Source organism: Chenopodium quinoa, unplaced genomic scaffold (genome assembly GCF_001683475.1).
Source record: "Chenopodium quinoa cultivar QQ74 unplaced genomic scaffold, ASM168347v1, whole genome shotgun sequence".
NCBI lineage: Eukaryota > Viridiplantae > Streptophyta > Magnoliopsida > Caryophyllales > Amaranthaceae > Chenopodium > Chenopodium quinoa.
This window is the reverse complement of record NW_018742385.1, coordinates 1007113-1034110: the sequence shown is the minus strand read 5'-3', so window position 1 is coordinate 1034110 and position 26998 is coordinate 1007113. Positions and strand designations below refer to the sequence as shown.

The following is a 26998-nucleotide window of genomic DNA, read 5'->3' as shown; positions in this document are numbered from 1 at the left end:
TCAGTTTAATATTTTGGTCATAACTTATTCGTTATAACTCTGATTTGGGCTTATAATATATCGTTGGAAAGATATTTTCAATCCCCATCCAATTATTAAATCATTGGACCCAGATTATGGACCAAAATAAATTGGAATAAACGTTTTTATAAAAAGGACACAAAGTGAATGGTTTTAAAGGACACCAAATGAATTATTTTGGATTTAAAGGCTCGAAAAGAGGAAAATAAGTTATGGTTTGGGAAAATGTGCTAGGATTTAAGATGGTTTATAAAATGAAAATATGGATTTAAGCCTCCAAGATTAAATACTCAACCCGACCAATAATGGCGGTGAAAGGTTGTTCATCCGGTTTGGTTTTGGAGAGACATTTTTAGGTGTCTACAGAGAAACTTCTTGAGTAACCCTTGACCAAGTAATTTGAGTAACCCCTAATCGATTAATCCCTCAATTAACCCTTAACCGAGTGAATTTCTCGAGTAACCCCTATCTGAAGCCCACAAATAATCCTTGATTAAGTAACTCGAGTAAACCCTGACTGCATAACTTGGGTAACCCCTGCCACACGGTGTGGTTTGCTGCACCAAAAAGTTGTTGTGTGATAATATATGTTGTGACAAAATTGAGTTCAAATAAGTGAGAAAAGATAAAACAATCATTGAAATTTATAGGTCGCACTAACTCCCCCCCCCCCCCCTCTCTCCCTCGAGCCTTCTCCTTCGTTCTTTATTAATATATCATATACTCTTTTCTCTCAGTCCTATTCCCTATTTATCACTCTCTTTATTTCTCTTCCAACCCCCTTGCATTTTTCCTATCCCTATATCTATTTTAGCCACTCTCTATTTCATCCTCTTTCCTTCATAACCCATATTTTTATCTCTCACATGTTTTCCAAACTTTTTTTTTCTATTTGACCTGCAGTTATCAAGCACTTAGTTGTTAAATATTAGGTTCATATCACATTGTTCAACAGCAATACATACAACATAACTACCTCCTTACTTTAGTTCAGTCATAATACCTTGCCTTGTTGATCAAATCCATCAAACTGATATAGTAGCTCCAGTAGAGTTCACTGAATTTCACAATCAGAAGTCATACCCTCCTCACCTAGTTTTCGACCTCCGATAGCATCAATCTCTTCCATAAAGATGATGCAGGGCTGAAAATAGTATTAATGACTTTAATAAATCATTTGAAACAAGGACAATTTATGACAAACTTTACATGGCTACATTATATACCCGCTTACTTGGTGATCTCTAGAATAATTAAACATTTCAAGAATCAGTCTAGCATTCTCACCAATGTAACTAATTATAATAGAACTCGCAGCAGCCTAAAACAGCAAAAGAAAGCACATCATTACATACCAGAAAATTAAAAGAAACATCAATAAAAACAAAAAAGGCAGCAGTTTTAATCTAACTGAATACTCTCATATACCTGTAAGAAATTGTCTTTTATATTGCTTGCTATGGCTCGAGCTAACATTGTCTTTCCCGTCCCAAGAGGCCCATAGAGAAGAACACCCTGAATCTGGGAAAAAAATACTTGGAACTAAAATGTGAAACACACCTAAAAAGAACACAAACTAGGAATTCTAATAGCAAGCAAGCCAGCCACACACACGCGTCTTACCTTTGGGGGCTTAATTCCCACCCTAATGAAAATCTCAGGATTCATTAGTGGAAGCTTGATACATTCTTTCAGCTCTTGAATCTGATCAGATAGTGATCAAGGGTGGAGACTAGGTCGTTAAAAACTATTCTACCATCGGTCAAACAAAATTTGTAATCTCTCAACACACCCTTATACGTACCTAGCATAGGATTAAGTCGAGGGTCGAACCACTAGGAATGGGAGATGAATGCTAATGCTAAAGCTAAACTATCTCGAATTAATGAAGTAAGGTGTGTATATTCTATACAATCAAACAATTAAGAAGAAATCAAATAATATCAAGAACTAGGGTTAGGATCCGCATATACTCTCAATTGATATAGCTAATTAGGATTGGAGATGACTAAGTCGAGTGTTGTGAGGGAAAATCAATTAAGAAATCAAGAGAGTATGGTAGGCTAATCTCCTAGAGGTCAAGCCAGCACAACTACGAGAGACTCTAACAAGGAACCTTGCAAACCTACTCAATCGATAAAAGCAAGCTACAAATCAATTTTCCGCATCAATGTGAGCTTACAATGTATCCTAGTGCAACAATCAAAGTTAGCTACTCTTCAATTAATCACACACATGCACTTAATCAATCAACCAAATTAATCACACCATCAACTCCATCAATTTCCCCCAATTAGCATCAATCCATTACTCATATATGCTTCACCATTCCCCTAGTAAGAGAACTACTCACAATCCATAGAAATCAAGATCAAAACTAAGCTAAACAACAATTTCATCATCATCATATCAATAAAACTATTTCATCACAAATTCAATTCAAACTTAACTAATCAACAAAACAATTGAAATGATAAGCTAACGATTGCATTAAAGTAAAAGAAATCCTTAAAAATTTGCTTCAATTCAATGGAGAAAATGCTAGAATCATCAATCTTCAATCATCACTCAAGAACTTCTCTCTCTACAATCTAGAGTTTCTCTCTCTACAAAAATGATCTAAAATTCCTCTTCTAATTCTCCTAATGAATTCTCTAATTCTCTTTCTAAAAATAGAATGAAAATCTATATATCATAAAACTAACAAAGAGAAATTAGTTAGATCGTCCCCAAATAAACCCGTACATCCGCGGCCAACTATAAGGACGAAGAGCGCGGCCGCACAAATCTGGGTACGGAACAGAGACCCAGACAGGCGCGCTAGCGCCACTTGGCCGCGCCATAGTCGCGCACGCCCGCGCCTAGGAACAGGTCAACCCTCTTCACCATCATGTCGATGCTCCTCTTGCGTTCCACTTAATGCTCTTGACAAATACGGGACCTTGCAGTTTCCAAGCTCCATGTTTATGGGTTCAACACAAGAAATCATGCCCCCACGGCTTGAATGCACGACCTAAGTCTTTAGGACTTGCACTTCTCCATGCTTGAGACTCAAATGGAGAACATTAGGCATCCTAATCAAAGCCAAACTTAAGAAGGGGACTGGGGATCATTGGATAACGACCTTAAGCTGAAAATGAAAGAAAACAAGCAAATAAAAGAGAAAATAACAAAATAAACCAAGAAATGCATAAAGATAGAAATTCAACTAAGAAAATGAAAACTAAAGAAATAAAGAGTAAAATTAAGGAAAAGAGCTATAAAATAGCATGAAATCCACCCTAAAGAGAATCAAATGAGTGCCATAAATGACACTCATCAAATTCCCCCAAGCTAAACTTTTGCTCGTCCTCGAGCAAAACAAAGCAAGAAAGTATAAGGATGAAAGACTTATTCAAAAAGAAAAAGAAAGACATAAGACGGGAATATACACTAAGACTCACTGTAGTAGGATTCACGATTGTTGTTAGCTAAAACAAGCCATTTAAACCCAAAAGTTGCCTATGAGGACGAGTGAGGTCTTGTAAAGGTTTCCTAAGAGCTTAACCTATAACTCTCCACCAACATACATGAGGCAAACCAAAAAAAGTAAAGTAAAAGAAAGAAAAACAAAGTTGAAACCTTAATGAATTGGACCTTACAAAATGACTACATTTCAAATGAATAATAAAGATCTTTCTTAAGCAAATAGGGGTATTGTAGGGAATAATTTTCAAGCTTTAATCCCACTAGCTTGAACCCCACTGTAATCATACACTAAAGTACGGTGGCGTCCAAAAGGGAAGAAGATAGAGCAAAAGAGTCGCCAACAAGTTTTAGGAACTTGTAAACCGTTCACAGGGTGAAGGTTACACCCCTTAACGATCCAAGAGATCGCTAACTCCAATAGGTCTGGAACCAAGACTGGTATTCAGGGATGAAGGTACAAATCCAACCTAAAAGACATTGAACCTGCCCTAATAATAGGCCTCTACTTTATTCTGATCGTATTCATGTGCGCTTTTTTATTAAAATGCAATCAATAGGATTAACCCTAAACCTGTTTATCTATGTTGGTTGAATATTAATGCACAAATAAATCTATTATTAGCGATCACTTGAAATATAATCACATTAACCCTAAACAAGATTATTAATTATCTTATTAAGCGTGATTACAAGTACAAATTCCCTTTAAACAAGCATAAAAGTGTGATCAAGCAATAACAATAAAAATCAAGCAACATAATAAATTAATTATGATCATGAATAATAATTATAAATAAAATAATCATCATCATCATAATAATAATAATAATAATAATATTCATAACCATCATAAATTATAACGATTATAATCATAAACATAATCATGTTAATATTAAAGCATAATAATAGCAAGATCCTAGGCATGATACTAACAAGATTAATAACAAACCCTAGTATGTCACTAAGCAATAAAAATGAAATCTTTAACCCTAACATGATACTAACAAATACATAAATATTAGGAAGAACATAGGAAGCATCGCAACAATCATATTTAATATTAATATTACCCTAGACATGATACTAGGAATTTATTGTTGTCACCCTAAACATGAAATTAAGGAAAACATCCTAACATGATACTAGGAATAATAATAACAATCTAAGCATGATTTCTATATAATAACATCAATAAAAACCATTAAAGTACTTACTTGGATGCCTCGTACCTCTTTCTAATTACAAAATACACACGTTAGCAACTTCAAGGAAAATAATAAATCAAACAATTAAATTAAATAATTGAAATAGAGATTTGGGACCAAACCCTCAGAAATTAAAACTTTCACGTTTAGGACAAAGGCAACTTCGAATATGGCTAGGTGTTTCTAGATCTTACGAATGCGGAATTTTGTATTTGAGAAAAGGCTAGTTTAGAAAGAGAAAGATGAAGAGATGAATGAATTAAGAGAGAATTGAAAACTATTTTTAAAAATAAGAAACGATGAAATCTGGTTTATCGAAAACGGAGTTTTTAATACGTTATTTATAAAGAAAATCAGCCAAAAAGATAATATTAACAAAACAGAGTCTGGCGCACGCAAAACGAGGTTGGCGCCAGGCATTGGCCATTGGCGCCAGGCGCCAGGCCTGGTTCCAGCTTTAGGAATGATAATTAATAATAGGCCCTCCTCTAGATCATTGGGCCACATATAAGGCTCAAACCGGGCCCAGATTAGTATTTTGGCCATAACTTCCTCGATATTCATCGGAATTGGGCTTATAATATATCGTTGGAAAGGTGTTTGGAAGCCCTATCCAACTACACTACTATTGGACCCATATCATGGACCAACGAAAATAGATTGGCTGTTTTCTTAAAATAAGTTTTCAAAAACAGAGAGAAAAGTAAAGAAATTAAAACTATCCGCAACGCTAGAGTTTCCACACTTTCGCTTCATTCGATTATGATTCGACGCAAAAGGTACTCATCATTGGGTTTGTTTTTGGGGAGACACAAATGGGTGTCTACAGAAGCCCCCACTTTGAATGAGTTTGGAGAAAAGCAAGTTTCGAAAACAAATGTCAAAGTAGCGATAGGGACGGAGAATGATTCAGAACGTTCTGCGATCCTAAATCAATCTTATAATGCCGATACCTGCAAACTAACGTTAGTTAAACAGATAAAAGAGTTAAGAAATGCGTATCTTGCACCGTCGAGCACACATCTTTGAAAGTAACCGATTGTTGCCGCTTAACTGTATCCTTGCTTTGATGACCTCCTACAAGCTAGAGAATGCCATCCCGCTTGAAAACCGCTACGCCTGTAACTGCTTCCAAATTAGAAGATTGCTTCGCCTGAAACGATCCTCCTCCGCTATGATAGTATTCCACATCCAAGGGAATACTATCGAAGATTGCTTCTCTTGAAACAATCCTCATCCGCATTGATAATATTCCACGTCTAAGGGAATACTATCGAAGATTGCTTCTCTTGAAACAATCCTCAGTTGCTTTTTGACAACTTTCCACAATCTATGGAACGCCATCTCGCTGCTTGTTTTGACGATCTTCCACAATCTAGGGAACGCCGTTGATCAATGTTGCTACATCTTGAGCCTTTTCTTGAGTCATAGTGACAACCTTTCCAATCATAGCAAAAGTCGTCGAAGAATACCCATCGCGTGCTATCTTCTCAAATCTTGGTGACAACCTCCACAATCTTAGCGAACACCGTCGAAGACCGCCCATCTCGTGCTATGTTCTCAAATCTTGGGTGACAACCTCCACAATCTTAGCGAATGCCGTCGAATACCGCCCATCTCGTGCTATCTCCTCAAATCTTGGGTGACAACTTCCACAATCTTAGCGAACGCCGTCGAAGACCGCCCATCTCGTGCTATCTTCTCAAATCTTTAGTGACAACTTCCACAATCTTAGCGAATGTCGTCGAAGACTGCCCATCTCGTGCTATCTTCTCAAATCTTTAGTGACAACTTCCACAATCTTAGCGAATGTCGTCGAAAATAACTTTACTTGAAGTCATCCTCAGTTGTTGCGATAATATTCTGAAGAAAATTACCGAAGACCAACACTTGTCGATCTTTAAAGCTCGCTTTTCTTCTGCTAAAACCAGTATGTCGGTGTCGTGATGAGCCAATTCTTAGGCGCTTTAAGCTAAGTGAGACGATCTTTCATCAGGTCGACCACTTATTGTGATTGTAATCAAACTGACTACTTAATCATGTCAAAATTGCTTATAGGGGCTAACTGGCGTACTAAGGAACCCGAAATTGTTGTATGAGGTCAAAATCACATTTCTGAGAGGCTTTGAGCTCTGTCGTTGCTGAGATGTTTCTGGCGCCAGGAATTAGTGTAGGGTCCTCCCTATTCTGCTGCACCTGTATTTATTTTGACTATAGAACTTTGCCAATCTTTTTAATTATCTTAGGGTTGACCTAAGGCTTAATGTTGCTTGACTCATCGACTTGACACGACTCAAGGTATAAACTTGACTCTCTGTGATTGACCGACTCGAGGTTGTCTCGACTCGAAGTAAAATAACACGTGTGACTCAAATAAAAGTGATATGGCATGACATGACTCAATGTGTACATGACTCGTGTGTGCATTGTAATGTGATCGTGCGACTCAAAAATTCCAAAAAAGCAAAAATTTTCCGTCATTTTTGTGGAGGGTACCGACTTTCTCCCGAAAAAGAAAGACGCGAAAAAGAATCGAAAGTTTGAAGATGCATGTTGAATGAGCTTAGACAAATGACATTTGATACTATCTCTTAAGGTGCAAGGATTAATCCATCCTAGGCTATCTCAACTTTTGACTTTATGATGAAAGTATTTGGGTAACTTAGGCACGGAGGCTAAGCACTTCATACTTCGTGATGCAATGACTATTATGATTGATGAGTGATTTTGACATGACAAGGCATGCTTCAGCGTTAAGATTTCATGACAAAGGCTTCCTAAGGGAAGTATATTTGGTCATGTATCTGTGCAGTGTATGATAGTGACACTAAAGCTAGGTCACAAGAGCTAAGTGTGTGGGAAAATATTATTTTTAGAAGAGTCCAATGATGGTGACTCTTAGGCTAGGTAAGCTAATGATGTAGGGATCAACCCCCAAGTCTAGCTCTAAGTAAATATGGATGAGCATAGGAGATCCCTTGATATGATCATGGTGTAAGTGTGTGAATGTGAATATGAATGCATGTTTATTACGGCCGCACCTCAATGTGAGGTTGCCTACGTATCCGTTAGGAATCAGGCCGAACGTAGCTCGAGCCGAACCTCGCACAAGTGTTTATACCTCAAAAAGGTCTTTTAAGGGTTGTAACGTGGTTAGGTTAAAGGTGAAGAAGAAGGGGATAAAGGCTCAAGACCCAAGATAAGCCCTCAAGGTGTGCAACCTCGCTTTTGAATCTTATATTTTTATGCTTGAGTTTCTACTCTTTTTTAGCTCTATTTTATCTTTTGCTTTAGCATCTATTTTATTTTCATAAGTGCGGGCAATCCCGATCATGCGGTCTATCACTCACTTGGCATTCATGTTTCCCAGGCACGGTACCAAGCACTCGATAAGAGACGCAATCTGAGACGTGTTCTTATCAAAGATATTTTCACATCAAAGACATTGGAACACTTACCATTTTGTACACTTTTATTTATTTATTTTTGCTATTTTTGCTGTCTTTTGAATTGCTCAAGCCTTTTTAGAATTGCATAAGTTACACACCATCCCATCCCAAGGTTAGGTAAATGTAGATTGAAGGAAGAAAGGTCTATCGTTAGACGATGCTCAAAGTGGATTATGAAGAAAGGATCGCATATTTGAAAGGTAAAATGAGATATGATGTGGCTACAAGGGGTGCCTCAAATCATTGATATACCTTGTGCTTAATTCGACATGGATTTTTTTTTATGCAATGTGATGATCATATATAAGGAAATAAATGCTCATTTTTATTAAAAGAAAAAAAAAGGAAAAGAAAGAATCTAGAAAATTAATCTAAGGGAAAAGAAAAGGTGTCTATGCTAGACTTATTGGGAAAAGAGTAAAAAAAAGAAATAGAAAAAAGAGGTCACGAAATCTTGTCGTTGAAGCTCGCCTCTTGTCTTGTGTTGTTTCCTTTATCATCACTCGCTCTTCTTGTTAACCGGAGGCATGGGAATCTTGTTATTATCAATCAAATGTTGGATAGCCTCCTTTAGCTTCCAACAACTCTCACTAGTATGACCCCTACCTTGATGGTACTTGCAGTGTTCGTCTAGATTCCAACTAGGCTATCTCTTTTCAGGTGCGGGATCTTGAATAGGTCCAATGGGAGTAATGAGTCCTTTGGCATGGAGTCGATCGAAGGCAGTATTGTAGGTCATTCCAATGGGTGTGAACTCTCGCCTGGGTTTCCTTTTAGATCCTTGATTGTCCATGGCTTAGACACCATTATGTTCAAAGGTACTAACATTATTACTAGAGTGGGCGTTTTCAGAAGAAGAAAGATTGTCGTTCTTCTTTCCTTTCCAGCCACCGTGGTTACTATTGTTAGTAGCTTTTTGCTTTGCGAGGTCGTCTTCGATTTCAATTCCGATGTCATAAACGGCCTTGAAAGTATTCAAGTTGTGTTGATATTTTAAGTGCTTTGAATACTTTTCTTGGAGATTCTTGACAAACATCCTCACAGACTCCTTTTCGATGGAGACCTCAATCATCTTGGCGGAAGTTTCCCTCCATTTATTAAAGAACAAAGTAAAACCTTCATTCTCTTTTTGTCTTAGCATCTCAAGTTGTCTATGATCAGTTTCAACTTGAATATTGCACTTGTACATATCAACGAAAGCGTTTACTATCGATTCCCAGGTAGAGGTTTTCTCCTTGTCAAGGGACAAGAACCATTGTTGGCAAACGGTTTCAAGAGATAGTGGGAACAGAGAGGGGAAAACCTTCTTATCGATACCCTTAATGCTCATTATAGTTTCAAAAGCTCTTAGATGGAAGTAAGGGTTATCTATTGCCTTGAATTTAGGGATGTCAGTGGCGTTGAACTTATGCGGAAGAAGGTCCTTGTCCAGCGAGACCCCTTGTGAACTCATGCCCTGAAATTTATAGTCGCTAGATAGCTTTCTCAAGCTTTCTTGCATGAGGTTCATTTGTTGTTGTTTTACGGGATCATCGACCTTGAGGGTGAGGAGCTTCAGTGTTTCAGTCATGGTAACTAGTTGGTTCCTAAGCTCATTGACTTCTTCTTGAGTTTCCATTATCTTTTTAGCCATCCTCTTTTGACGAATTGGTTTATCAAAAAGTGAGACTTGAATAAAGAGGTTGTCCTTGATTAATCGCCCTTCTCTCCTCGACCAAGTACTGTGGAAAAAGAAATTGGGGATATTTATTGTTAATTATTTGACTCAAACTTTATTCAACATGCTATGGATGGAGGAAGTGAAGAAAGATTGGAATAGAATGTGAAAGAAAATTTAGATGGAGGGATATGAAGAATTAGGATTAGAATGTACCCCCCAACTCAAATGACGGAAAAGACCGACTGATGCATGAACCTAGGACATGGTCATGGTGACATATAAAAAGTGTGTGCTATGACTAGTGAGTGTTTGTGACATGTTAAGACTTGTGTCATGACCATGTCGCTAGACTACGTGACTAGACTCAAGCAAAGACTAAATTAAGACCTCGCGTATATGGATTAAACTGGATAGGCTGTGGTATTTTAGTCATAACTTTTTATCTGTGACTCTGATTTTGATGAAAACAACTCCAAATTAAAGATAAAACTCGGGGCTAGTGATCCATAGGCTGTACGACTCGTATTTCTTCCTATAACTCCGGCTTTGACCAAAACAAGTTGACGTTTGTGCAGTATACGGGAATAAAAATGCGGGTTGACTTAAAGAACTATGACTCGATTTTATGTTTATTTATTAGCTCAAATTAATTAATTAATTAATTAAAAAAATTCTTTTAGTCATTAATCAGTTTATTTAGTCTTAACACAAGTCAAAAAAACGGTTAGGAAAAATCACATAGAGTATGCACAACAAATAATGCACAATTAGTCAAGTAGGCACAATATGATGCAATGAGTTTGCAACCTAACCATGACTCTAGTTCTCTAAAGTTCGGGATATGGTTTAGTCAAATAGGGTCCATGGTTAATTGTATTGATGCACCGCGTGGAAGCCTAACCGTGAAGGGTTGGCGCGAGTGGATGGGACACCGCGAGCTTTAGAAAAAAAAACTCGCTTCCATGGTTTGGTGAATTCAACATTCTCGGATGTACCCTTTGTTGCACACACCGTTCAATCGGGTAGATGGAGCATGAATTCCCAGAGGGTTATGTCCATATGTAGAACACATATGGGTTTCAGAAAAGTGAGAAAAAATTCAATCAGGAAGTAGGATCGAGCAAACAATACGAAAAACCGGTCGAAATTAGAACGCATATTTCTGGCTCGGTATTGGGGGAAATCGACGTCAGCAAACAGAGACTGGCGCCAGCTTTTAACTGTAGCGCCTGGCGCCAAGGTTGGCGTCTGGCGCTACGGTTAAAATACTGGCGCCAATGCTCTGGCCCCTGACGCTACTTCCCACATGCCTCAGCAGCTTTTTGTGCTCGATAAAATTTTCCAGTTTCGCACGGTGTTATTTCACTCTTAGTTGTGAAAGATATTTCTCAAATTTCCTACGTGTAAAATACTATGTTTTTAACTCATTACGGATGGTCTTTCCAATGAGATCTTTTTTATGCATATAACAATAATATTAATCAAAATTACGCACATAAAATACTTAGAACATTTCGAGTCTCATCCACACATTCTAAATCATTGCCGAAACAAATTCAGGAATTAAAATAGAAATCCTCCCCAGTGGAGTCGCCAAAAACTGTAGGGAATAATTTTCAAGCCTTAATCCCACTAGCTTGAACCCCACTGTGATCATACACTAAAGTACGGTGGCGTCCAAAAGGGAAGAAGATAGAGCAAAAGAGTCGCCAACAAGTTTTAGGAACTTGTAAAACGTTCACAGGGGGAAGGTTACACCCCTTAACGATCAAGGAAATCGTCAACTCCATAAGGTCTAGAACCAAATAAGGGTTCGGGGATGAAGGTACAAGTCCAACCTAAAAGAGATTGAACCTGCCCTAATAATAGGCCTCTACTTTATTCTGATCGTAGTCATGTCCCGCTTTTTTATTAACATGCAACCAATAGGATTAACCCTAAACCTGTTTATCTATGTTGGTTGAATATTAATGCACAAATAAATCTATTATTAGCGATCACTTGAAATATAATCACATTAACCCTAAACAAGATTATTAATTATCTTATTAAGCGTGATTACAAGTACAAATTCCCTTTAAACATGCGTAAAAGTGTGATCAAGCAATAACAATAAAAATCAAGCAACATAATAAATTAATTATGATCATGAATAATAATTATAAATAAAATAATCATCATCATCATAATAATAATAATAATAATAATATTCATAACCATCATAAATTATAACGATTATAATCATAAACATAATCATGTTAATATTAAAGCATAATAATAGCAAGATCCTAGGCATGATACTAACAAGATTAATAACAAACCCTAGTATGTCACTAAGCAATAAAAATGAAATCTTTAACCCTAACATGATACTAACAAATACATAAATATTAGGAAGAACATAGGAAGCATCGCAACAATCATATTTAATATTAATATTACCCTAGACATGATACTAGGAATTTATTGTTGTCACCCTAAACATGAAATTAAGGAAAACATCCTAACATGATACTAGGAATAATAATAACAATCTAAGCATGATTTCTATATAATAACATCAATAAAAACCATTAAAGTACTTACTTGGATGCCTCGTACCTCTTTCTAATTACAAAATACACACGTTAGCAACTTCAAGGAAAATAATAAATCAAACAATTAAATTAAATAATTGAAATAGAGATTTGGGACCAAACCCTCAGAAATTAAACCTTTCACGTTTAGGACAAAGGCAACTTCGAATATGGCTAGGTGTTTCTAGATCTTACGAATGCGGAATTTTGTATTTGAGAAAAGGCTAGTTTAGAAAGAGAAAGATGAAGAGATGAATGAATTAAGAGAGAATTGAAAACTATTTTTAAAAATAAGAAACGATGAAATCTGGTTTATCGAAAACGGAGTTTTTAATACGTTATTTATAAAGAAAATCAGCCAAAAAGATAATATTAACAAAACAGAGTCTGGCGCACGCAAAACGAGGTTGGCGCCAGGCATTGGCCATTGGCGCCAGGCGCCAGGCCTGGTTCCAGCTTTAGGAATGATAATTAATAATAGGCCCTCCTCTAGATCATTGGGCCACATATAAGGCTCAAACCGGGCCCAGATTAGTATTTTGGCCATAACTTCCTCGATATTCATCGGAATTGGGCTTATAATATATCGTTGGAAAGGTGTTTGGAAGCCCTATCCAACTACACTACTATTGGACCCATATCATGGACCAACGAAAATAGATTGGCTGTTTTCTTAAAATAAGTTTTCAAAAACAGAGAGAAAAGTAAAGAAATTAAAACTATCCGCAACGCTAGAGTTTCCACACTTTCGCTTCATTCGATTATGATTCGACGCAAAAGGTACTCATCATTGGGTTTGTTTTTGGGGAGACACAAATGGGTGTCTACAGAAGCCCCCACTTTGAATGAGTTTGGAGAAAAGCAAGTTTCGAAAACAAATGTCAAAGTAGCGATAGGGACGGAGAATGATTCAGAACGTTCTGCGATCCTAAATCAATCTTATAATGCCGATACCTGCAAACTAACGTTAGTTAAACAGATAAAAGAGTTAAGAAATGCGTATCTTGCACCGTCGAGCACACATCTTTGAAAGTAACCGATTGTTGCCGCTTAACTGTATCCTTGCTTTGAGTATTTAATCAACATTCCTCCCCACCATTGGTCTAGACATGCATTCACACCAAACTGCAAGTCCAACATGTTGTTGAACAACATGTGTGAGACTTTCAATGCAGTCATTAGGCCTGCCAGAGATAAACCTATCCTCACCCAAATGGAATGGATGAGGAGGTATATTATGAACAGGAATAATGAAAAGTGGGAGGATTCAAAAACAATTACACACAACTTAGTGCCATATGTGAGGCATGTTCTGGGGAGGATAGACTTTGTGGCTAGGTCCTGTGTGGTGCAGCCATCCAGAGGGAATACATTTGAGGTGCAGCTGAAGGATGACCAGGTGTTGGTTGATTTGGACAAGGAGACCTGCACATGTTACCATTGGGAACTCACTGGCATTCCATGTGTTCATGCTTATGCCTGCATATTGGATATGAGGGGTGACATAGAGGCTGTTGTTGACCCATACTATACCATGGACACATACAGGTCTGCTTATGAACCAGCTGTCCAACCAATGCCTGGCCCAAAGCACTGGGAGAGAGTCAGAATGAGGGAACCACTACCCCCTTCTGTTAAGGTGCAACCTGGGAGACCAAAGAGCAAAAAAAGGAAGCTTGAGCCAGGAGAATGTTCTTCTTCAGGTGGTCAGGCAAGTACCAAGAGGAAGAAGCAATGCAGCAACTGTGGGGGATATAGGCATTATGCCAAGACTTGCAAAGTACCTGCTGCACCAGCTACAGAGCTGATAAAGTCAGCAGGCAGACCCCCACTGAACACTCCTTGGATGGTGGAGGAGAGGAAGAAGAAAGAGATTAGGGCTGCTAAAAAGGTAACACAAGCATTACACCAACTCCCCCTTTGTTTTATATATGTATGTGTCTTTTCCATTGACTTTTTATTTTTATATGCATGTCATAGAGTGCAATTGGGGCTGGACCAAACAGCATAGGAAACAAAAAGTTTCCTCAAGAGCAAGAAGGTTGTCTGCCATTCAGCAAGCGCCCACAGCCACAGTCTTCCTCAGCTAAGCATTCCTCAGCTCAGCCATCCTCTAGTCAGCCATCCTCAGCTCAGCCTTCCTCAAGTCAGCCTGCCTCAAGCCAACCAAAAAGAAAGACAAGGTCTTCCTCAAGTCAGCCTACAACAGCCACAGGTGTTGTAACAAGGGCCAGGCTGCAATCCCTCAACAACCTTACTCAGTGATGTACTCATGCTGGATATCAAACATTATGTCTGTTGAACAATTTCAAACTTTTATTATGTACTCATGACTGGTTATGTAACTTGCTAGTTTTTTAGTGGCTTCCCTTAACAAATTTGAACAATTAGATATTGAATTGTAATGGTTGCATGGCTTTGATTGCCATTGAAACATGTTGAAGTAAGGTTCTTTTGTCAACCTGTACTTGAACTATCTTAGTGTTTCACATATTTCCCATGTTTTAATGTTTCACATGTTTAAATAGGTTGATTAAAAGACAAGGCATAAATAGGAACTTAGACAAGGCATAAATAGGTTGATTAAAAGACATATTTATAACACTTCAAGTCATTACAAGAAATTATAACTACTTAATACAGCTTACTATTACACACCCCTAGCCATTAGGAAAATTACACCCATTGACAAACCTATACAAATGGCCATGCCCACCCAACCAAAACAGCTGATTGAAGACACCTTCCCTTCATTGCACTCCCTGTTCATTCTCTTCCTGTCAGCGTTCAAGGCCTTGCATCTCATCTTCAAATTATCAACTTCATTAAGTAGGCACCTCCTTTGGCCACTGATTTCATCAACTTCCCTTTTCAATTCATTAACTTCACCCTTTAGCAGCTTCTTATCCAACAACAGGTTGTTGATAACCCCTGTTTGCCAATCTGTTCCATCAGGTTGATCAACCCATTCGAAAGCTTTGCAACCCCTTGTTTCTGTTATTGGGTCATAAAACTTACATGATATGAACTTCCTGCCTGGATTCTCCCTTGTCCAGCTAGTGAGCTTGGCCATTGGCACACCACACTTACATTTTCTGGCCTCAGGAGGGGAAGAGCTAACAAACGACATAATCTGCATCAATTTTAGATCGACAGTCACATTTACAGATTTGTACACTGACGAATTAACATTGACAGCAACAAAATTCATTTTTAATTTCATAATACGAAAAGCCCCAAATTCAATTTCTGACGAACCCTAATTTCGCAATTGGGCATTTAGATGCGTACATAACATAATCCAACCATTAATCTGAGTACGAAACAATTGCAAATAATAATTGAAGAGAATTTAAACCATAATTACCAAACAACCGAACAATTGACCGCACTCACCTGTTTCAGCAGCTTCAATCTGTTCCTCTTCTCAAAAATCGTGGAAGAATCGTGAAAGAATTGTTTCAAGTATCGTGCAACAATGCAATGCGCTGCTGCTATTCAATAAGAACAACGATTTCGTTCATTGGGGGAGAATCGTGCAAGAATGGTTCTTATATATCGTGCAAGAATCGTGGAAGAATGGTTCTTATATACAGATCTTTTAAAAATATATCCGTTGGGGTGGGCCCCACTAACAGTTCTGTTAACGGAAGATGGATTTTGGTGTTAACTTCCAACTTTTATATTTTTGGGAGGTGTTAAAATAAAAGTTTTTTTTTGGGGGGTGTTAAAAAACATTTTCAGCCTTTTGTAAGGTGTTAAAATCCAAAATATCCTAAAGAAAATAATCATCATCAAAATAATAATAATAATAAAATTCATAACCATCATAAATTATAACGATTATAATAATAATCATGTTAATATTAAAGCATAATAATAGCAAGATCCTAGGCATGATACTAACAAGATTAATAACAAACCCTAGCATGTCACTGAGCAATAAAAATGAAATCATTAACCCTAACATGATACTAACAATCATAAATATTAGGAAGAACATAGGAAGCATCGCAACAATCATATTTAATATTAAAATTACCCTAGACATGATACTAGGACTTTATTGTTGACACCCTAAACATGAAATTAAGGAAAACATCCTAACATGATACTAGGAATAATAATAACAATCTAAGCATGATTTCTATATAATAACATCAATAAAAACCATTAAAGTACTTACTTGGATGCCTAGTACCTCTTTCTAATTACAACATACACACGTTAGCAACTTCAAGGAAAATAATAAATCAAACAATTAAATTAAATAATTGAAATAGAGATTTGGGACCAAACCCTCAGAAATTAAACCATTCACGTCTAGGGCGAAGGCAACTTCGAATATGGCTAGGTGTTTCTAGATCTTGCGAATGCGGAATTTTGTATTTGAGAAAAGGCTAGTTTAGAAAAAGAGAAAGATGAAGAGATGAATGAATTAAGAGAGAATTGAAAACTTGTTTTAAAAATAAGAAACGATGAAATCTGGTTTATCGAAAACGGAGTTTTTAATACGTTATTTATAGAGAAAATCAGCCAAAAAGATAAAATTAACAAAACAGAGTCTGGCGCACGCAAAAAGAGGTTGGTGCCAGGCATTGGCCATTGACGCCAGGCGCCAATAGCTAGCACCAGGCCTGGTCCCAGGCGCCAATGCCTGGAGTCAAGCGCCAAGCCTGTTTTTAACGTATTTTAGTTTTTATCATATTTTTTGATCCGGAAGTCCAAATAAGGCATATAATATGTCGTTGGAAAGCTCTTAAAGTCTACTTTCCAACCCAATTATAATCATATTAAAATATTATGTAGATAAAAAGATATGGCCAAAATAGTGGAAGGGTGTCAATTTTGGATAAAGTTTCATGTCTCATTCATATCTTTTTCGTTATAACTCGGATTTAATATTATAATACATCATTGGAAAGATAATTTCAATATCTATCCAACCATATAAAATTTAAATAAATATTATGAGGCACGAAAATAAAATCTGAATATATTCCACTTCGTACAAAACAAGGATTCTTAAAAGAAGTGTTTTATTCAATTTCAAACTCTTTAAAACATAATTATTAATCCTAACTACATTAGGATTTAAAATAACCTTCTAGAGTATTCTAGAAGACTATAATCAATCCTAATAGCTTTAGGAATGATAATTAATAATAGACCCTTCTCTAGATCATTGGGCCACATATAAGGCTCAAACCGGGCCCAGTTAAGTATTTTGGCCATAACTTCCTCGATATTCATCAAAATTGGGCTTATAATATATCGTTGGAAAGGAATTTACAAGCCCCATCCAACTAAACTACTATTGGACCCATATCATGGACCAACCAAACTATATTGGCTGTTTTCTTAAAATAAGTTTTCAAAAACAAAGAGAAAAGAAAAGAAATTAAAACTATCCGCAACGCTAGACTTTCCACACTTTCGGTTCATTCAATTATGATTCGACGCGAAAGGTACTCATCACTGGGTTTGGTTTTGGGGAGACACAAATGGGTGTCGACAGGTATGCACGTTTCAAGATATTCGAGGTTGATTGAAACATAAAATATGCTAAGCGTAGAGAACTAGTTATCACAATTCACCTTCATTCCATTCGATCTTACCGCGTTCTCCCTATAGTCGCAAATCTCCCTCTAATGAGCATCTCAATGGCTCCTCGAAGGAGCCGGAAAAGAACACACTTTTGGGCTACTCGACGTCTTGACTTTGCATTCCCTCTCTTTAGGCTTTAACTCATAATGCCTTCCCTCAAAATATGACTCAACCTCTAGGTCGAAAGGTCTTTCCCAATGGTTTTAACGTAAGGGAAAAAAGGGTGAGAGTAGGCTTAAAATTTTAAAATTTGGCGGTATTCCTAATTAGTGAAGCAAAGGGTGATCAAACCTTCTCCTCATAACCAAGAAATTGCCAAACAAAAACAAACTAACTCCCCCAAGCTTATTCAAAGCTATAACCACAAGAATATATAGAAAAAGTGTAAACGCATCTCCCCCAAGCTTAAAGGAAGCATTATCCTCAATGCTTGAAAAGGGAAAAGAATTACATCAAAATGTTTTTGGATTTTCTCATTTTCAACTTCTTTTTTTTCATGTATAGAGAGCAATTGTCCTCGCCTCTTATGACTTGGGACGACTTTTACAACTTAGCATATATTATGTCCTTGCCTTTTTAAACTTTGGACGGCTTTTTCCAAATATTCATATGCCATTATTCATTATATATACAAAAGACAAGTTGCTTACAAATAGAACCAATATCCAACCATATACACCACAAACTCCAAAAACATGACCATTTGCTTCATAGAAACCAAAAATGGAACAAAAAGAAACAAAAGGCTCAAAAATCTAAAGATGTGGCTTGAAAAGAAGGGAAAAGGCCCAAATGGTTAGCAACAAGGAAAATGTAAACCCAATGAACTAAAAATAAAGAAGAAAATCATAGAAATTAAAAATTACCACCCCGAAAAGATGTCTTTGTCTTCCCTAGATGGATCAGTCTCGTGTTTAAGAATTATGAGTCAAGATTCAAGATTAGGTCCGCAATAGTCAAGGATCCATGCCGCTCATGCAAAGAAATGTTGAAGACTTGAAAAATGATGAGCCTCACATGGATGTAGCAAAAACTCAATATAGGTGTCAAATTGACTATAGGAATCAACTACCAACATGCCACAAACAAGTACTATCCGGTTTCACGATCCTCCTAGTTCTTAGACATGCTACCTTAGAATACACCTATCCTAGAGTCAACCAAGCATACTCTCAAACCGTGCATACCCATACCACTTAGGAAGATGTTCATTCAAAAGCAAAAATTGGTTGTACATAGTCCAATTAAAAAGAAAAACAAAAAGTGACAAATAAAGCCCCAAAACATACCAAAAACCAAAACCAAGAAGAAAGAAGAAAGAAAAATAAAAGAAAAGAAACGATAAAAAGAAAAACATAGATTAAGGAAAAGTAGGAAAATAAAGAATGGAACGAAAATGCAATTATAACACGTAATTCCCAATCAACAAACAAGTGATCAAATGACAACATCGCCAATGATCCCAAACATTCTACGTGTTATAAGAATCCAACCTCGAACCATTCAACTCCTCCTAAAACTAATCCTAAACTAGGCATCCAAGAAAATAAAAGAGATAAAGAAAAATAAGAAAGATCTCACCAGCATCCGAGCAACGCTAAAATAGTAAGGTGAAGAATCAACCACCTCAATAAGTTCCAAGAAACAAAGCATCATCATCAAAGCCATGTTAGAAAAAAAATAGAAAAGAGAACTATAGAAAAGAAAATGGTTAGTAACTTCAAAAAAAAAAAAAAAAAAAAAAAAAAGAAAAGAAAACGAAAATGAAAGAAACTAATAAGCTAAAATAACCTATTAAGAAAGCAAAGATAAGAAAATAAGAACTAAATAACCAACTAAACATCTAACTAATCAACAAATTAATAAGCTATTAAATTTGGATTCAAGGGTTTCGACTCATGGGATTTGGGTATTAGGGGATTGGATTCTAGGGAGCAACACATGCATCATCATCAATGAAAAATCATCACAACAACAAAGAATGAGCAAACACCATCAAAGAGAGATCAAGAAAGAGACCATCATATAAAGAGGCTAAAGAAAAAAGGCAAGCTTCAACAACAAATTGGCCACTATAGACACCTAAAAATGTCTCCCCAAAACCAAACCCGATGATGAACGATCTTTCACTGCCACTATTGGTCGGGTTCAGTATTTAATCCCGAGAGAGTGCTTAAAATATCGTATTTAATTAAATTAAATTTTGGAATAGTCCATGGATCAGTTTTGATGTTTGGTCAAAGCATAGTTTTAATTTCAGCCCAAACTTTTTATTTATTTTAGCGCAAACCTTTTTTATTTTATTATTTATTTTCGCCCAAACTTTTTATTTATTTTAGCGCAAATAGTAATAAAATCATGACATGGCCCAAAATTATCAATCGACACCTAAAATGCTGAACGAAATTAGGGTTAAAAATGAATTTAGACGAAAAAGCGGACTGAAAATTCCCGTGTCACGGCAACAGTCCATCATGTCATGGGAAACTTTCCCGTCTAACAGTGGGGTTCCCCGTGACACGGGACACCTGCTGTGACACGGGGGTTTTTGTGTCCTTTCCGCGTAAACCCTTAACGCGTTTTCTCTCCCGTTCAGCATATATTTCCCGCGTCACACAAAAGTACACCGTGACACGGGAATGTTTCCTGGCTGACGATGGGATTCCCCGTGTCACGACACACTTTTCTGTGTCGCGGTATACTTTTTTAGGGTTTTTATCACTTTAGGGTTCTATGTGTTCCCTCGGCACATGTTTTCTATAAATACCCCCTCATTTTTGATGTACGGGGCATCAATTAATTCTCTATTTTTCTCTCTTCTATGCTCTAGCCTAAACACTAGCCTACCCTTATTCTTTCAAAATTCCTTCTTCAAGCACTCCCAGGAGTCCATACTTTACTCGTGGTTTTGTCCTTAAACCAAGGCGTGAAAGGTAGAACTGTTTGAGAGTTTGGCCCCAAATCAACTCTACTTAACTTAATTTAATTTAATTATTGTTTTATTATTATTTCCTTGAAGTTAATAACTCGTTTATTATTTTGTAGTTGCAAGCAAACAGAATCAAAGTAAGAATTATGTTCCTTTTATTTCTATTATTTTTCTAACGATTTTATATTGTTGGAATTATTGTTAAATTGCTTCTAATATTAATGTTTATTCTATTATATTATTATTGATCACCATATTGCATGTTTAAAGGGAATATGTAATTGAAAATCACGCCTAATAAGATAATTTGGACGACCGGTTTAGGTTCCTTTTTAATCTTGTTATTAAATCAAGTGATCACCATATTTTAGAATTATATGTTGCATTAATCTTCAACCTATTTAGCATAATAATAGTTTGAAGCAAATTGAATTTTCGTTTGTATGCCTTTAAGATCGCAGGAATCATTTTTCACTATAAGAATCGAGTAGAGGCCAATACGGGCGAATGTGACTCCATGACTCACTTCGTACCATCATCCGCGATCCTCCTTTCGTGGTTCCGAACCATATGGGGTTAGTAATATCATGGATTATGAATGGGGTGTAACTTTCACAGGTTCATCGTTGTTGCCTATCGTTGTCCCTTATCGTGGTTGCCATTTTATGATCCGTGAACGGTTTAAAAGTTCCTTAAAAACTTGTTGGCGGCTCCCTACTTTATTTATCCCTAATCGTATTATGTCAATTCCCACTTCCTATGAGTGCCAAGCATATTCACACATGCTTTAACGTAGGGAACTTCGAACGACGCCTACAATTTGGCGACTCCACTGGGGAGGATTCTTGGTTATTTATCGATTTGAGTGATCGATATGTAATTAAGATGAGTGGGTGAGACTTGAAAGATTCTTGAAAAATATTCCTGTGATTAATTTGACATTTTTTCATAAGCATAGACGTTTTAACGTCGCATTCAGGTCTGTCCCGTAGGAGAAATTTAATAATTTCATTGCGTACTAAGGAAAAAAGGGCAACAGTCAGATTTTCTGACTGCCGTGCCCCGGCAGAATCTACCGTGTCACGGTATAGTACATCGTCTGACGGTGTGCAGTACCGTGGCACGGGAATCTCTGCCGTGTCATGGCAGTCCTAAAATCAGTCCTGTGCCTTGTTTTATCTTCTAACAGTCAACTTCCTTCGATTTTTTCTGAAAAAACGTGTGTGTTCTACATGCGTCTTAGCCCCGGGGGAATTAAGCTCTATCAATCCAAAAACGCTTATGGCAATAAGGGTTCATCCGAGTTATTCAATCCACCCAAACCATGGAGTCGAGTCTGATTTCATCACGAAATCGCGGAGCTGCCCGTTGGCATACACCCTCAAGGGAGGCTGCCTTGTTAACGCATCCAAACTTTTCACCATGGTACCCTTTTGACACCCAAAGCTTGACCAATAGTTGAACATAGATCTTGACTCTAGGTTGCGAACTTTTTTTACATCATCGTGACTAAATGCCACATGATTTGTTTGGTGCTAACCCTCATGTGTTTACTCTTTTTGTTTAAACCATGATCGAGGGTTTTTATTTCCACATAGTAATTAGTACGGACCTAAAATCGACTAAAATCTGGAAAAACTCACAAAAAAGACCTGGAACTGAGCACCGTGTCACGACAAGTCCTGACGCGCCACGGTGAACAGTGCCATGACACGACACTTTCTACCATCTGACGGTAGACTGCACCGTGTCATGACAGTTAGCACCGTGACACGGTGCCCAGGAAAAGTTTCTCGTCAGTCTTGTTTTTGTTTTTGTGCGTACGTATGTGGTTTATGTGTCCAATTTGGTGTCGTGTCTAGCTGTATGGTCATAACACGCGTCCATAACCTCACTTAATCACTCACATGTCGTGTTCACACACTTTTCTCGTTAGTCGTGCACCATTTCATGACCGTATTTTAGGGTAGTCTTTTTTCTGTGCCGTTTTTTTCAGAGTAAGTCGGATGGTATCCTCCCATATATTTTATTTATTTTTTTTAAATAAAAAAATAGAAATTCAAAATTTAAATTTTTTATTTTTCCGGATGGGTTAAGGTTAAGTTTGGTCATTAAAGGTGTGTTTGTTTCGGTGTCACAGCACTTGGTCAAGGAGCAGGGGAGATTGTTACTATTCGAGTCAATACCTCAACAACCTCTTATACCAAAGAGGCGTACAAGGAAACCACCACAATCATCTCCACAAGATCCATCTCCAGTCTACTTTCAACCAATTTCTACTAAGGAAGATATCGAGAACATCAACAAGACAATTGAAATGTTGTCTAACATGATGCAAACACTCTCCACTAGAGTCAACACGGTAGAGCAAGACATTCAGAACAATGTCACTGCCGCTGCAATGGACAAGATTAAGGAACAGATGAGTAAGATTTCTGAGGAATTCACTTATGTGGAGCAACCTGTCGCCTCTTGTTCCATAAGGGACAAGCTTCCTGAGAAGTTTTCCACTGCTGACATTCCCAAGTTCAAGCCTACTGATAATCCGCTTTTCCATTGGAAGGCTTTTTCTGCAACCATGGCTCTTAAGGGAGTAGATTCACACTCTTCCCTACGGTGTTCCCTCTTTCCTTAGAGCACGCCTGTCAACAATGGTTTTACTCTTTGGAAACCAAACATGTTGCGACATGGGAAGATGTTGCTGAAAGCTTCATGAATCGTTACAAGTGTGACATTCAGGCCAAGACTTCTGAACGTGAACTCTCCATTCTCAAACAGAAAGAGAATGATGGCTTCACCACTTACTTAAGCATGTCGAGGGAAACAACTGCGCTCTTGGTGGATCCCCACAAGGAAAAAGAGATGGTTCGCTTGTTCATTGCAAATTTGACTCATAAGTACAAGCAACACTTGAAGTTTCTGCCTCTGAGTACCTTTGAAGCTGTATACGATATTGGAATCAATATCGAGGATGAACTGATGAAGACTGGTGGTAGCAACAATAATAACATCACTTAGAAAAACAAGAAGAACGACACTCCTTCTTCTTCAATAATAACAGCACTTGGAAAAACAAGAAGAACAACAATCAGAACAATCTTCACCGTGTAGGGAATATTTCAAGCGTTAATCCCCTAGATTGAACCCCACTGTGATCATACACTAAAGTACGGTGGCGTCCAAAGGGAAAGAAGATAGAGCAAAAGAGTCACCAACAAGTTTTTTAGGAACTTGTAAACCGTTCACGAGGTGAAGGTTACACCCCTTAACTATCCAAGAGATCGTCAACTCCATCAGGTCTTGAACCAAATAGGGTTCGGGGATGAAGGTACAAATCCAACCTAACAGAGATTGAACCTGCCCTAATAATAGGCCTCTACTTTATTCTGATCGTATTCATGTACGCTTTTTGACTAACATACAAGCAATAGGATTAACCCTAAACCTGTTTATCTATGTTGGTTGAATATTAATGCACAAACAAACTATTATTGGAGATCACTTGAATTATAATCAAAATTAACCCTAAACAGATTAGTAATTATCTTATTAAGCGTGATTACAAGTACCAATTCCCTTAAAACATGCATAAAAGGCGTGATCAAGCAATAACAATAAATATATATCAAGCAACAATAACAATCATAATAATAATATTTTAATCATAATCATAATAATAATTATAATCAATAAATCATGAAAATAATCATAATCATGTTAAAGCGTAACGATAGCAAGATACTAGGCATGATACTAACAAGATTAATAACAAACCCTAGCATGTCACTAAGTAATAAAAATCAAATCTTTAACCCTAACATGATTCTAACATCATAAATATTAGGAAAGATAATAAACGGCATCATAGAAATCATAATTGATATTATATTCTTTACCCAAAACATGATACTAGGAAGCAATAAAACATCCAAACATGATACTAGGAATCAAAATAACAACTTAAGCATGATTTATGTATCATAATAACAACATAAACAATTAAAGCACTTACTTAGATGTCTCGTACCTCTTTCTAATAACAAAATACACATGTTAGTAACTTCAAGGAAAATAATAAACAACACAATTAAATTAAATAATTTAAATTGAGATTTGGGACCAAACCCTCAGAAATTAAACCTTTCACGTCTAGAGCGAAGGCAACTTCGAAATTTGCTAGGTGTATCTAAGTCTAATGAATGCGGAATTTTTATATTTGTGAAAAGGCTAGTTTAGAAAAGAGAGAGAGAATCTTGATGAGAGTTGGTGAGAAGAAAGAATTAGAAAGAATAAGAATTGATGAGAATTGATGAATGAAAACGGAGTTTTTAGACCACTATTTATAAAGAAAATCAACCAAAAAGATAAAAATCAAAACAGAGTTCTGACGCAGATAAAATTTTATTAGCGCCGACGCCGACAATTAGCGCCATACGCTAACATTAGCGCCAGGCACTAACGCTAGCAACAGGCGCTACAACTGGCGTTTGGCGCTGACTCACAAATTCACGGGTTTTCTTAAAATCAGATAGAAATTGCCGTACAAGAGGATAAAATCGTATTTTCCTCAAAAAAAACTTTCTTTGATCTTAATTAAAATTCTAAAAAGTCAACAAAGTTTATCAATGCTAATTGAATTAGGAATGAAAAGAACGTTCTAGAAGAATTTAGAAGACTAAAACCATTCCTAATTGCATTAAGAATGATAAATCCATATTACGCCCTCCTCTAGTTCATTGGGCCGCATATAAGGCTCAAACCGAGCCCAGTTTAGTAATTTGGCCATAACTTCCTCAATATTCATCGGAATTGGGCTTATAATATACCGTTGGAAAGGTCTTTTCAAGCCCCATCCAACTACACTATTATAAGACCCATATCGTGGACCAAACTAAACTGGATTGCACGTTTTTTAAAAAAGGTTTTCAAAAACAGAGAGAAGAGAAAAGAAATTATAACTTTTCGCAACACTAAACTTTCCACACTTTCACTCAATTCGATTATGATTCGACGTGAAAGGTACTCATCACTGGGTTTTATTTTGGGGAGACACAAATGGGTGTCTATAGTTGGGCATAAAGAATAAAGAACTGACTCCCTCTACTCAAGGGATTCGCGCTTATGATAATTGTAGGGAAAGTCAAGCATTACCCTTAGCTTGAACCCCACTGTGATCATACACTAAAGTACGGTGGCGTCCAAAGGGAAAGAAGATAGAGCAAAAGAGTCGCCAACAAGTTTTAGGAACTTGTAAACCGTTCACAGGGTGAAGGTTACACCCCTTAACGATCCAAGAGATCGCTAACTCCAATAGGTCTGGAACCAAGACTGGTATTCGGGGATGAAGGTACAAATCCAACCTAAAAGACATTGAACCTGCCCTAATAATAGGCCTCTACTTTATTCAGATCGTATTCATGTGCGCTTTGTAACTGACATGCAATCAATAGGATTAACCCTAAACCTGTTTATCTATGTTGGTTGAATATTAATGCACAAATAAAACTATTATTGGCGATCACTTGAATTATAATCATATTAACCCTAAACAAGATTATTAATTATCTTATTAAGCGTGATTACAAATACCAATTCCCTTTCAACATGCATAAAAGGTGTGATCAAGCAATAACAATAAAAATCAAGCAACATAATAAATAATGATAACAATAATCATAACAATAATCATAATAATAATAATAATATTCATAACAAAAATCATGAATCATAAAAATAATTATAATCATAATTAATAATCATAAATCATGTTAAAGCATAATAATAGCAAGATCCTAAGCTATATGATACTAACAAGATTAATAACAAACCCTAGCATGTCACTAAACAATAAAGATCAAAACTTTAACCCTAACATGATACTAACAATCATAAATATTAGGAAGAACATAGGAAGCATCATACTATTAATCATACTTGATATTAAAGTTACCTTAAACATGATACTAGGAATTTATTGTTGTCACCCTAAACATCAAATTAAGTAAAACATCCTAACATGATACTAGGGTTCAAAATAACAATCTAAGCATGATTTCTATATAATAATATCAATAAAAACCATT

At 36.7% G+C, this 26998-nt stretch overlaps 2 protein-coding genes and 1 pseudogene across 2 annotated transcripts; 1 reads left to right on the top strand and 2 right to left on the bottom strand.

Moving 5' to 3' along the window:
• Positions 1 to 909: 909 nt before the first annotated feature.
• LOC110699318 overlaps positions 910 to 26998 on the bottom strand; it is a 65639-nt pseudogene continuing 39550 nt past the window's right edge.
• Positions 13455 to 14826, top strand: LOC110699126. The gene is made up of 2 exons (XM_021876617.1): positions 13455 to 14270; positions 14360 to 14826. The coding sequence occupies exons 1-2, from the start codon at positions 13518 to 13520 to the stop codon at positions 14642 to 14644; spliced, it is 1038 nt and encodes a 345-aa protein (XP_021732309.1). The 5' UTR covers positions 13455 to 13517; the 3' UTR covers positions 14645 to 14826.
• LOC110699133 lies at positions 14959 to 16116 on the bottom strand. Its single transcript, XM_021876626.1, has 2 exons — positions 15776 to 16116; positions 14959 to 15512 (listed from the first exon to the last, which is right to left on the bottom strand). Exon 2 carries the CDS (start codon positions 15507 to 15509, stop codon positions 15030 to 15032), a length of 480 nt encoding a protein of 159 aa, XP_021732318.1. The 5' UTR covers positions 15510 to 15512; positions 15776 to 16116; the 3' UTR covers positions 14959 to 15029.